Here is a 13,930-nt window from a genome sequence, read left to right on the forward strand (position 1 = left end):
CCCTGGCCTTTCTTGTGATGCAGCATGCAGAATTCTCAATGCACCTTCACAGTGCACTCATTGATAGTTCATATTTCACCTTCTCTCAAGGTCATTTCAATGCAGCTTACTCAAAATACGTTACAGAATATTCTGGCGAAACCTGCGCTATTTTATACGAACATTGCATGCAGGTCCATCATTTGCATGTAGCTATGTTGCACAAATGTGTGCACAGTTTTCAAGACTGACCCAAGTGCGATACACGGTATTGAACATTTACTCTGTCAAGTACAGCAAATGGAGGTACAGAATTAATGGTTGCGGTTCGTAATACCAAAATATGAGTACGACATCTTCGATACATAAATGTGCGGCTCGTCCCACCTGGACAAACAACTGAAAACAAGAGTTTCACCACAGACCCATACTGTCCTTTAACGGGCACCTTGAGTCAGTCTTGCACTGCATGACCTGTATATTCATTAAAACCCCCATAACCTGGAACCTTCACCACGTCATTGTCCCGTTGGTTCCCCAAAATAGCCCCGATGGCAAACTGAGCACCACAGAAGACATGACCATCCACAAACCAGGATTCCACCTTCCATACCTGCTCAATGGTAGCCCTGGCGAAAGGACAGGAAATTCAGGTAGTTAGCCTGAGTCAAATGTACCAGTCTGTAGTGCGTATTTTCGATGCATTTACAAGGTTGTATACTTAGTAAAATGGGTTCCATTCACTGATTCATTCAATGATATTTTGATCGAGTTCTACCATGTAAGCTCTCGAAAGCTTGTAGAGCTCAGCTTGTAGTGCTCCTCATAGTTTCATGCTGGTATTGCTCGATTGAGCTGACATGGTTAGGAGAACAAATAGGGACGATTGGCGGCTCTGGGGCTTGAAATACGAGAAGTACGTGAAACAAAAGTGACATATTTTTCAGAGTAAGCTGGTTTGTTGATCAAACGCACAGCATGCAATATGATAGCAATATGAAGTTTCGAAATCCCTCCAAGCTCCTAGAGACTCCGATTTCCATAAAGGACAGTGTCGAAAAACAAGTTAACTTCAGTAATTAGCGGAAGTAAATAACCAAATTACTGCAGTAATTTTGCTCAAAACTACATGCAGCGCATCTCCAGTACCACTGGTCCCTATTTGTTCTTATTCGCTGGCTACCAGAGGAGCAACAATTGTGTCTGCCTCTTTCCTCCTTCCTTTTCCTCTGTGCCCCTAAATAACAATGCACACCCAGCATGCGACTGACTCCCACACCGCACTCACTCTGCACAGTGATCACATTCAAGCGAGTTGAGGAGGCCAGAAGGAAACGCAGAATCATCTCAGGTGAGACACGCGACAGGTTGGTTGACAACTTTATAAAGCGTGGGAGCAAAATATGATTTAGTGAGAAAATTGTGTCACAGAAATACAAAATCCCAGGTTGTGTCAAACTATTGGCCCAACTTACGGCCGTACGGGGGTTGGCCCGTACGAAGCCTACGTTATCAAGGCCTGCTGCGGTGCGGCCTTCATTAAACTGCTGAGGCAGCCACCCTGCAAAACGTCCCAAGAACTACTGTTTGATTGTTTGGGATTAGGAGTTTTGCTGATTTGACTTAATCTCTGGCCAAAGAATACTATATTGATCGCTAAAGTATCCACTCATTCAAGCGTTTTTCACGCCTGTTTCTCCAATTTTTATTCCAGCGACTGATGTATTAATGTTAGCAAGGAAAATAGTTTTGTTTTGCATTGTTTTGTTGTTTGTATTTGGTGTTATAAACGTAATGGTCAAGCCGTCGCATGTTCTGAAGGCTCGGTGAACATCCCTACACTAGGCTAAATTTAGACTAAACGAAAAACTTTCCTGTCATTTTCGAACCTATATGGAAGTGAAATTGTAGTTACTTGAATGTTCCTGTTCACCACCTGAACGTTAATCGTTGTGATCGTTGGTTGGTTGGTTTAAAAAAAGAAAATATGGATATGTTGGCCCAACTGTACACTGGGCCGGCTACTACAGTACGTTGTGGTATTTAGCATGGTTCTGCGCGGGCACCGCACCCTGCGCTGGGGGAACAGTAGATCATAATTTCTCATGACCAATCTGATGCATGCAATTCACATTTTTACGCGTTCATTGGTTCCTCCGTTGTCTGGTGTATCGGTGGTCTTTTATGTATGTCTGCCTAAGCGTGACCGACTACGGCAAGCGGTTTCATCACCGCCACCACCTTTTATACAGGGTGTCCCAGCTAAATGGGAAGATATTTTTTAAAAATATATATATCACTTTTTCCGAGATGAAATCAAGTACAATATAGCATATGCTGAAGGGCAATCCTTAGGAGGGCACCAGCAAACTCCTAAGGCAATGTCCTTATTAACCTTTTAATTATAAAATATATGCGGTTGTTCCAATGAGAACATCTGGTCCCTTCGGTCCCCTGATATGGCTGCCGTTTTCGGAACAAAAATCCGTTAGATAGACCGTCCGCAAAAAATTCGTGAAGGAACACCATTTTTCTTTTTATTTTGTTCATTGCGAGCGGATCTATCGAACGGATTTTTGTTCTGAAAACGGCTACGGTATCAGGTGACCGAAGGGACCTGATGTTCTGATAGGGATAGCTTCGTAGCTTTTATAATTAGAAAGTTAAGTATTAAAAGTTAATTGGGACATTGCCTAAGGAGTTTGCTGGTGCCCTCCTAAGGAGTGCCCTTCAGCATCTGTCTGTATTGCAATTTAATTCATATTGAAAAAAGTTATCTATATATTTTAAACAAATCTGTTCGCAGTTAGCTGGGACACACTGTATATGTATTAGGACACAATCGCAAAATTGGCACTAAGCTCGGGAAGTTAAATCCAGACTCTCGATCATTTTTGTTTTCGAACAATATAGAACAAATAAAAAAGATAAAAATTAAGAATAATTAGGTTGATTTTGTTATAGTCGTTGCGTAACGTACACAACAAGGCCCCGCAGAAAAACGTAATACAGTGATACATATCATGTCTTACAGCACAAAATAACGGCATTATTCACGCAGGCAAGCATACCTTACTGTATTACACCAAATTTCGCAACATGGAGATGTGCACTAAAACATCCGTTTGGGCTTGTTGGTGCATTTCATGGTTGGTTTACATTGTGTCGTCTGTGCTGGTCTTTTTAGCTCTTTTATCGTCAATGGAGATGTGCTTTTAGCATCTGCATTCCTTGGGCGAAATGATACGGTGGAATGTCGTAGCATATTATAGTGGGCTAGAGCCATTCAAACGAAAACGAGGTGCAGAGAAGGGGGGGGGATATACGTTTATTTCGGAAAGGTCAGCCTGACCGAAGGTCGGCTTGCTATTCCTAAATCAAAATATATCACAAAGATGAAGGAAAAACAAATATAATATGATGAGGATGGCGTGATGTGTAGACGACATGAGAAGGGATTTATGACGCTGACATGGCAGAGCACTCCACACTCAAAATGATACTGGGAAGGGGATCACGATTTTCACTGGATCTCTTTAAAAGAAGCGAACTTGTTCGGGGAATATTTATGCTGAGATTGGACCATATGCGCTCAAATGGGAGACACAAGCACTTTAATTTTCTAACTCGGCGTAGAAAGTTGGGGGGTGGTGGTGGAATTTCTTTACAGAAAAAGGAAAGGAAAAGGAAAGATTAAAGGTAGTTAGAGAAGAAGAGAAGAAGGAAGGGTAGTTAGTTTGGACAGTGCATTGTGACGAAATGAGCGAAATAACCTGTGCTGTCGTGTGTTATTTCGCTCATTTCATCGCAATGCACTGTTCATTTTCTAGTCCCGTTAGCGTTGTCGTCAGACAGACGTTTGACGCTCGCCAAACTGTTTACCGTTCTGTAACAATATTCAAGCAGGCTCTACTGGCTCCTAGTGGTGGTTGTATTGCATGACGTCCGTCTGCCAGCCATCTTTTTCTTTGAAGAAATAATCTTGGGCAAAGCTTACACTGGACAGATAAGTTCTCGTTTGGTTGTAAGCTGTTCAAAAAGAAAACGACCGTGGAAGATAGGGTGCCTCCTTCCTAGATTCCATTCCGCGATCGCCAATTATGTGGCATAACTAAACCTGCTCTGAGTGCTACAGAGACCATCCAGGTGTCTCTACCAAAAAAACGAAGTGGCGGAATACAGCTAATACTGCCCGCATGCCAACGCTTAAAGGCCTAGTCGCGTGTGAGTCACAACATTCGCTCTGTCGTCAGTTGAAAAGCACTGAATTTGCCAGGGATAAACCCTCGAAAGGAAAGACTTCGGAAGAAAAGCTAAAATTTGAGATTACCAAGTAGTAGCAGAAAGCGGATTCCATCGGAAAGGTCATGCGGAATGAAAAGGTCGCTGTAAGAAGTCGTGAAGCGGAACATGATTTGAAAACCAACAGGCACATAAAAAGTAATTATAGTACACATACTGGCAGTAGTAAAATTTTGAAAAAGTATTTGGTATATTACAAATGCCGTTTGGGAAATACTGAGGAAGGTACCAAAATACCAAGAACATTTTGAGCGCGCTACTCAAGATATGTAAAGTGTGCGTCTTGGCATTCGGTGCCTTCCACGAGTAGTAGTCATGTGCTGTGTGTACTGTACTAAGTCGCAGTTCCGTAACGTCCGGCGCAAACGACGTGTTTTGTGAGGACTGAATAGCAGATGAATGTGTGCGTTTCCGGACTTTGACGCTTAATTATTTCTGACGAAACGCGCTTACTACTTGAGACATCGGCCTCAACTACTTATGTGAACCGGGGGCGTTCAGATGCAACGAGGTCTACAAATCTAACTGATTTCCATCTTGACAACAAGCCGTTCAGAATTACTCAGGCAGTTGATGATGGAATTTATTATTACGAATATTATAGCTAGTCATAGGTGAGCTGCATCACTGTCTCAAGCGCAAAAGCTAATCGCTGGTTACTCAGGAACCTGGTTAACTCTGCTATAGATAATCTCAGAGATAATCAGTAGCTGGACTGTGGCTGGCTTCAGGGAAAGGTAACGGAATCATTTTCGCTTCCGTTACCGCGTTCGGGTTACTGACCCATGTTTCTTTCTGTTTCAGTTTCGGTTACCACCACTATCGGTTCGTTGCTGTTTTGGTGTTCGGTACCGCACCCCCCCCCCCCCCTCCGGCTTGTCGTTTCCCTTCGTCTTCTTCTTATCTTTATTTTTTTAATACTCTACGTAGAGATAGATAGATAGACGTAGGGATAAGTGCGCACAACAGACAACATTTATTCAAAAATATATATGCGTTGTTTGTTTGAACAGCTGACATATGAACATGTATTCATGAATGTTAGCTATGTTTGCAGCTTGCAATTCACCATAAGCATATAAGAAGCGTACGCTTCTCCTATTTACTGTTTGCTTGACAGTTCATTTTAGTTTTAGTTCCTCAGTTAATTTTAGTTTGCTTCATTCAGCTTTATTTCATAAATGCGGTAAAGGATTGTAATGATTCGACTCCTGTAGTACCTGTCTGTGTGTGTGTTTCTTTTCTTTCTTTTTTTTCGTTTTATTTTTATGGAAGGAATAGCAAGTCGGCCTATGCCTGACTAACCTTTCCTCGCTTTTTTTTTCTCAATAAACATATTCGCCCCCCCCCCCCCCCGAATTATTACCGTCAACAATTTTCACTTCCGTTTCTGTTTCAAATATTCTGAGTGTGCGATATCGTCTCTGTTTCTGTTAACATTTGGTGTTACTTTTCCTTGGTTGGCTTCAAGGATCTTTTCAGCTTTTTTTTTCTCTCACTGTTGGACTTTTAAGGATAGGATAGGCGACAGCGTTGCCCCAACTATACACTGCTATATAAATACAGTTTCTTTTTCTTTTTTTTTTCCCTATGGCACAACTAGTCTTAGATGTTTGCTAGCCAAGCGTAGCTAATTCACAACGGCAAATACGAGGAGTTGTGCACGAAGGGGAACTCACAGACGCTTGCATTCTTTCCTTTTTCGTTCTATAGACCTGAACAGCCCAGCCAAGGCCAAGGTGGCGGCGGAGCCACTGTACCAGAACGTTGAAGGGACGAAGACGGAAAACGGGCCACCGCCTCTAGGGAATGAAGCGGAAAACAGGGCTATGTACGAAAATATGCCATTCCATCCACAGAGGAATCCGAAAGGGGTACGTTCGACGTAGACCATTTTTGGAATGGGGGACAACGTGATGCACGTTGTTTTTAGGTAATTGTTAACCATCGCGGCTGCTAATCACGACAAACGGACATCTCGTGTGCATGCTCGTAACACGTGTAACGCATGTTGTGTTTTCTCACAATGTCATGGCGAATTATTACAGCAAACTCGTAAGGTGCCGAAGATTCAAATGAAATTGATGACTAGGTAAAGATCTGAAAGAGTCTACCGTACTGAAACACTTAGATAGACAGAGAGTTCGTATTTGTCTCGTGGATCCAAGGTTCGTACTCTCAGTGGAACTCGTGTCCGGCTTTTGTAACACTTTGCTCTACAGTATATTGTTATTTAACACACTTATAAAGCATATGACGATGATGATGATGATGATCTGTTGGTGTTTAATAGCGCAAAAGCAACTACGGCCATGATGCACCAAACAATGACAAATTCTGATGAACCGAGTTAAAAACCAACATGATTATGCTAAACGAATCAAGTAATACACATTATAACAGGTACAAAGATATTAAAATCACGAGACCTTAAGGATGCCAATGTCCATAAAAAGAGAAAGCATATGAATAACACGACTTTCCAAACTCTACTACACGCGCATCAACTTCTGCAACTTCGCTAAGCCTCCAGTTCCTCTGTGTGCGATATGTCTAAATGTGCTTCCCCCCCACACACAGCCGCCCTCCACAGCGTCTACGGTCACGACAGACTCAACAGCAACGACCATCATCTCTGACTCAGGCCCTAACGTGCGTGGAGGAAATAATTCGCCTCATGTTACTCAACAAGCAAAGAAACCTCCGCATTATGTCAACGTGCTGCCGCGTTCGATGATGGATCCTACAATGTCTAGCATTAACGGAGTAGGGTTGCCTCCGCCTCGACCGAGAACAACAAAGCCAGTGAGTCATGCGGTCATCTCACCATCCAGCAAAGGAGCAGCCGTAGGATCGCTGGGACGAAGATCAGTGACTCTGAAGTCTCCATCACCTTCCCAGTCTGGCTACGAGAACAGTGTGTTTAACCAGGACGGAGACATTAGTCCAGTCTCTACTACTCCAGACTCATCCCGTCCTGATAGACGTACGCCTTTGTCAGTAGTAGGACAATCTACGCCTAAACCATCGACACCACGGGTCAGTTGCAAATTGTCCTGCCAGTCTACTTCCGTTCTACCACTACTGTATCATCGTCTGCTGTTTCTTCCTTTGAACCTTTTCTGTCTTCTGCCTGTTCTTTATCCACCGCACGAGCTCTAAGTGATTGAAGCCGCTATCTTCGAGCGGCTTCGAGCCACGTCTTAGGATTTTCTCATCCGAAGTAATCACACTTCTCTGATCATTGTGTCACTTCAGCTCTACATAAATCACGCCTTTTGTCGTCTTCTGTCGATCATCTGGCTTCTGGCTTCTTCATGTTGTTCTTGGCGTCACGCCACTTCCTCCTTGCTCACTTTATGACGCCTTATTGTGAAGGATTAGGACTGAACCCGAAAAAAGGGTTCAGTCCTTTTTATGCTGACAAGCAGCTCTGTGAAGTAAATATGTCTTTGTGTTGTGTTATTTCATAACGGACACCAGCAAATTTTGAACCGTATGCACTTCCGGTCACATTGCCACAATACAGTGCGTGGCTTGTACATGTGTACGATCGTTGCTAACAGCATGCCATTTTGTTGTGTGTGCTTGCTCTAGCAGGTGGCCTTGTTGAGAACTAACCGGGAGGGGGTTGTGTATGCCGACTTGGCGCTGCTCAACCATGCGCATAAGCCAGTTAAGTCCTCCCGGAGAGAACCACTTCCGACGGAGTACGCTACGCTCAAATTTCACCAATCGTTAGACAATGCAGCAGCAGGTAAGTACAACAGCAACAAAAAAAAAAAAATGCTCGGGCAACTGATGCTTTACCTTTTTGCGTTCTCGTATGCTATGTATTGTCAGGACGATCTTGCGAAATACAAAGCAATGTTGGATGTGAAAAGCATTGAAAAGCATGATCCGGTTCGTGTATATAATCCATTCTAAACCATAGAGAATGTCAGCGTAGTGCATCTCTGGATCTGCATCGCCTACACATCATCACAGAAAGAGCTTGACGCACGTGTGGTTCCAGCAATACCGAACTTGAACTACTGATGACCACAACCACTTGAACACTAAACTAATAATTCACTACCCGCTATACTTAATGATTATTGGAACAATTCGTCAATGGCTCAGTGCACCTGTTCTGTAGTGATGCAAACATCGTTAAATAAATTTCCTTAAACAACAGCGCTCTCGCAAGGCTCGGACTAGCGTCTCTGAAATTGTTCAGAAGCTCTTTGCATAGTTTATCCTAGCTCCTTTCTGTGCATTGGCGCCGGGATCCATGCCCTCTTTTTGGTGAGGCGTCGGCCGATCACTTTTCAACCTGAAGTTTGGTCTAACGCCAGGACTTACTTTCTCTGCAGCCCTACAGACCAGATATCAATGACGAGCTCCTGTACGCTGACATGTACGAGGATGTGAAGGCCGGGCGTGTGCCAGACCCACGCCTAGTGAAGCCGCCGCTGCCACCGAAGGCTGGTGCCTCAATTCCACGGTCCGAGCCGCCTTTGCCACCGAAGGCACGTAAGCGGAAGGACTGACCGTGCCCTCCACGAAATGAGTTCTGTGACCAAGCGTCTGCGAAACACCCGTCACAGCACCACTCAACTCGATCGCCGGCTGCCAAGTTCCCTGACAGCGACGCGTTGTTGTTTAGGCTCATGCAGAATCGTCACTTCTGGATGTCGCGTGCTGCATCAGCGTGGGACATATTCTCAAAGTAGAGCCTTGAAAGAAGACACCTCAGTTGTTCAGGGAGGGCCCTCGTTATTTCGTGCAATATTGTGTCCCAGAAAGTCATGTGGTGTGTTGCAAAATGCGACCAGAAACAAAGTCCAGTTTGAGTGTGAGCTGCAGTTTTTCATTGTGATGTACCAGACCAAATCAAAGCACGTCAGTTGTTGTCAAGGCACACCGTCATATTCCTGTATGTTTGGTATTTAGATAGGGCTTCAGTTTCTGTGGCTGATGCTGACAGCGACGCGTACAATCGAAACGCTAATGACACGGAACGCAGCAGAGCATCTCATAACACGAGTCAATACCGACCAGGGGTACGCTCGAAAAGATTAAAAACTGTAATGTAATATTCTTTAATATGAATTAGAAATAGTGCTATCGGGCACTTCTTGGAAGAGTATAGACACTGATCTGCTCTGTCGTCAAAGAAAAAACTCATAGCAAAAAAAAAAAAAAAAAAAGAAAAACACGCTCTTTCTGTCTTTTTACCATTTCCATATTCTTGCTGTCTGCCATTCTGTAGCATACGTTTCACAACTGCACGTACATCGTTGAGAGTCAGCACGGGTACAGAACGACAACCTTACCCCTATTATGCGTGTCTGTAACGTCTTCACTGATAAGGAACTTGGCGCGCGGTATGACTGTTGATTGTGATCGGCCCTCTTGCCTTTCTGCCGTCACTCCTCCCCAAGACTGGTTCCCACAGAGAAAGGAGCTGATCGTCGACAGTGTGAATGGTGTGTGAGCTATGACAATGTGCTTCAGTCTCCATGTAAGTGTGCGAGTGTCTTCACTTCACTTGACTTTAAGCCACCACGATAGCACAAGGGACGCACCAAAGCAAAGCTGTGCACTGTGCAACAAAAACTGAAAGACAATTTGCTCGGACTCAGAGACTGATTCAACTCACCGCAAGTTCCAGGACGTCTCGATGTAGGACGTCGATGTTTCTTCGCAAATGTGGTCACTTCTAGTTGTTGTATTTGCTTTGATGTTTTAGCAACTTTGATTACCTAACAACGTTTTGCTATTAGCAAAATTGAAACTAAATGAGCAAGACGTCACTTTTCTCTAAGGGCCATATTGGTCACAAGAAGGTTGCTATATTTGAGGTCATGAATCAACTCAAGTATTTCCGTGTTTTGCCTAAAGTGAAAGTGAAATGACCTGAGATCTGCAATGAGTAATGCAGCGATGCTCTGAGCGAGTTTGCGTGCTCAGGCTGCGCTACCAAAGACAGTGTACCGGCATTTCATGTGATGCATCTTTAGTTGCATCGTCACCTGATACGATGTCGGCAATTTGCACTCTGTTGCTGTTCCTTCGGTTACTTGCACTTATTTGAAGACAAGGCTCACTGGAAAAGACTGGTGTGAAGTAGAGGTGCGTCAGAAAGGGGAGATTCACAACTGAACGCAGAAGAAAATGCAAGACAAACCGTATTTTCTTGCCCAACCCAATACACCAAAGAAGTTTACTACAATCGTTACGTTGCGTATTCACGTTTTTCTTTGCTCTATCTTCAATCTCGAGAGTTTGTTCGCGGTGATTCCACATGCATTGTCCTTCACATCACGTTTGCACTGTTTCTGACAACATCACACTGACAGAAATGTAAAGGTGCTGTGTAAGCCATTTTCATGAGACATGCGTTGAAAGTGCAGTCAGTCAGTGATTGCTTTCTCTTCTGTTTTTCTTTTGTGTGTTTGTTGCCGCATTCTTTGGAATGGCGCCATATTTTCTCTCAGTCACCATCCGATACGCGTTTCTGGTTAGTCGTTCCCGTACAAAGTGAAGGCTCGTTGACGCTTCAGAGTAATGGCGTTTCGCAGCAAAATCGCGAGCAACCATCACGCGTGCAGTGCGCTGTCTCCCGTTTCTTACGCTATCGTGATTGTGCACATTCACGCGAGCTTTGTGGAATGAGTACTTCGAAACTTGCGAAACTTCGTTTACTTCCTGGTCGAAGTCATGACTTGGATGCGTTTCCTATGTTTGTGGAATGTGCTCAACGGACACCACAAGTTGTACACCGATTGATGTTGACTACACAGCTTGAAAAAGTGCTTGCTATGTCTAATTTATTGTTTCTCTCTCTCTGTCTTTTTTTATGGTTACTTCGGAATATGGCTTGTAAGCCGTAAGTCATGTACTAGTCAACATTAACGCTCAGTGCAGCGAGAAGTAGTTAATATATTTACGAGTGTTTTTGTGTCAGAGATTTGTGGTTCTTGTTTTGCTTTTATGAACCTTCTTATGGAGTTTGTAAAACATTGCGAAGAAGCGCTTCGCCTTCGCGGATTGCGAAGCAAAGAATGTCTTGGAAACAATGGGTGCCTCACTGTAAATTACCTGTAATATTTTCTATCAATTTCCTATGTAAGGTGAACACCGACCGACATGAGAATAATAGTTGATAAATAAATTGCACCGAAACTCGAGTCTGTTTCAGATTCACTCATATTGCCCATATTGCGCGTTTTCAACATGGTCTCCGACCAACTTGCCCGACTTTCTACATTTACTCATCTTGCGTTGTTTACAGAGATGTACAGATGTGTAGTTTCCTTCTCAAAAGACACATGGACAAATGAGAAAGAATAGACACCACCGCTGTAGAAGTCAAGCAGTGAAGTAGAGAGAAGTAGTGTGGTCTAGCGAACCTACGTTTAATTGATGCTCTATCTTTTCCAGTGTGAACGGTAGCGGGGGCATAGGTCAGCGGGATAGGTCGAGAGGATAGGTCAGATGTGTTGTCTGAGGTTTTCCTTGGGTTTTCCTCAGACGCTTTCAGACATATGTCGGCACAGCTCCCTAACAGGTCGGCCCAGGACGCACATTCCCCGCAGGGCGTTAGTCGTGACGTTGCCTTCCTCGGTGAAGCTAACAACGGCGAGCCCTTTTGAGAAGCACCACAACCACCACCAGCACGATAGTGGTTGTGTAGAATTTATCAGCCCATGTTGGAGTAGTCTGTTACAAAAACGCGCGGCACTGCGCGGATGTACGATACATAACAAGGCATATATATAGAAGAGTACGTCCAGTAGTGCAGGGGGCGCAAGTAGTTAGCTCACATCCCGCCCCTCTTTACGTCGTCAAAGTCCCCTTTGGGTGTTACGCAGTTATTTGTCCAAGGACACCACATAATCATCCAAGTAATGTGGCATTCTACGCTCTCGAGAAGTACGGTGTAATGTCACTGCTTCAGAATTCTCCGAGCTAAACACTTCCTTGGCAATGCCCACAGTTCTCTTCGGTTAATCCTCCAGAAGCTTCCAGTGATGCCTTCGTGCCGATTTGAGTATCCTCACTGGTTGGTTCTAGTGATGCTGGCAGACTGGGTGATGAATCTGTGTGCGTTAATCGATGCGGTACGCAAGTAGGGGTCACTAAGCTGACAACTTCGTTGCTTGATGTGGACGTGACTGCTGCTGGTACAATAAAACGCTTCGCAAAGTCAATTGCATTCATGATATATTTGTATTGTGCTGTTGGGGGCATTGTGATATGGTTCATTGCGATTATGCTTGACGCAATGTCACTCACAGGCATAAAGCCCATTTTTGTCTACCGACTTGGTTGTGGGACGGTTGTTCTCCTCACACGTTTGACATCCTGCCACATATTTGGAGACAGTGGAGGTTAGGTGAGGCCACCAATACCGTTCGTAAACTTTGGCTAGAGTGCAAGCAACTGTCCATGTCTCCGCCTCCATCGTGGGTCAACTGGAGCACTGCCTGTTGCATCTTTGACATGTCGATCAGGTGAAGAGCGACAGTAGAGGACACTGTCGATAATTATAAACTCGCGCTGAAGGTCTGTGTCAGATGCAGTGTTCCGAGAGATGTCTCTCCGCTTTCCGCTGTCAAGGTACAACTTGCATATTCGATAATAACCTCTTTGTTCTCTGGAGTTTGAGAAAAAACGGCTTCAATAGCGACAGCAGATGCGACTGTTGCAAAGGCTGTTGGATCTGTGTGGTCGAAGTGGCCAAGTACCGGTGAAGACGTTAGAGCTCTGTGTAGTGACTGATACGACGCTTCACATTCAGAAGTCCAAAGAAAAAGTCCTGCTCATACAAGTGATTGTAGTGGTGCCGCTATCTTGGAATCAGCTGTTTGTAGCAAAGACCACAATTATTTTGTTGTCGTGGGCTTAGGTATTTTCAACAGCGCTTCGACCTTCATTAGGTCAGGTTGCTTGCCTTCTGCTGACAAAATAAATCCAACGAATTTAATAAGGGGGGGGGGGGTCGAGGTAGCTTGCCGTTGTTGGCCGCACTCAAGTGGGCATTGTGGGCAACGAATTTAATAGATTCCATACCAAACCGACTTTTGTCTAATGAAAGTAGAGATAGGGTGCAGGCAAGCTGTTACTTCATCAAGATGTAGGAAAACCTGTGTCTGTTTCTGAGGATCTCTCTCTGTGTGTGTGTGTGTGTTGTCCCCTTCCTTGTCCGTGCCTTTCGGTTTTCCAACATCATCATTTCTGTAGTGACACCTTCATGCCGCTTGCCCGTAGTAAATCAAATAGTTCGCATACAGTTCGATTAATTCTGGGAAGGTGGTGGCGAAAAGCAAGAGGTCATCAAGGTAGGTACGTGTAGCAGCACTGATGCGTCACATCGCTGCGGTCATCATGCATAACGTTCAATAAAACCGAGCGGCATGGGCTATTCAGTTGCCGCGCACCTGCCCACGCGTTTGCTTTGTCTGGTTCCGCCAGCAGAACACGCTGCCATGCACGTTTGTTGACCCGAACGTTTCAGTCACTACTCTGATGGACGTCGCTTCGCTTCCTGCTCCGGGAGCGGGCTTCTTCTGAAGCCGACGACACCAGGGACAACCGGACATCGGCGCCGTAGGGGCAGAGGTTCGCCTTCCTCCTTTATAATTGGGTGTTTACGTCGCGA

General features: G+C 44.6%; 1 protein-coding gene across 3 annotated transcripts in view; it reads left to right on the top strand.

Moving 5' to 3' along the window:
* The window catches only part of LOC135385967 (hemicentin-2-like), a 223,015-nt gene extending 211,559 nt beyond the window's left edge, over nucleotides 1-11,456 (top strand). Inside the window, exons 13-18 of one of the 3 annotated variants that reach the window (XM_064615624.1) lie at nucleotides 526-632; nucleotides 1,277-1,330; nucleotides 5,995-6,155; nucleotides 6,862-7,320; nucleotides 7,882-8,038; nucleotides 8,637-8,760. In XM_064615624.1, coding sequence (XP_064471694.1) covers nucleotides 526-632; nucleotides 1,277-1,330; nucleotides 5,995-6,155; nucleotides 6,862-7,320; nucleotides 7,882-8,038; nucleotides 8,637-8,659 — 961 coding nt within the window. In that variant the 3' untranslated portion in view covers nucleotides 8,660-8,760. Of the gene's footprint in view, nucleotides 1-525; nucleotides 633-1,276; nucleotides 1,331-5,994; nucleotides 6,156-6,861; nucleotides 7,321-7,881; nucleotides 8,039-8,636 lie in introns of all 3 variants that reach the window. The other 2 variants (XM_064615622.1, XM_064615623.1) reach the window with 2 other exon arrangements.
* The last annotated feature ends 2,474 nt before the right edge of the window (nucleotides 11,457-13,930 follow it).

The sequence above is a fragment of the Ornithodoros turicata genome, chromosome 2 (assembly GCF_037126465.1).
Source record: "Ornithodoros turicata isolate Travis chromosome 2, ASM3712646v1, whole genome shotgun sequence".
NCBI classification, from domain to species: Eukaryota; Metazoa; Arthropoda; class Arachnida; order Ixodida; family Argasidae; genus Ornithodoros; species Ornithodoros turicata.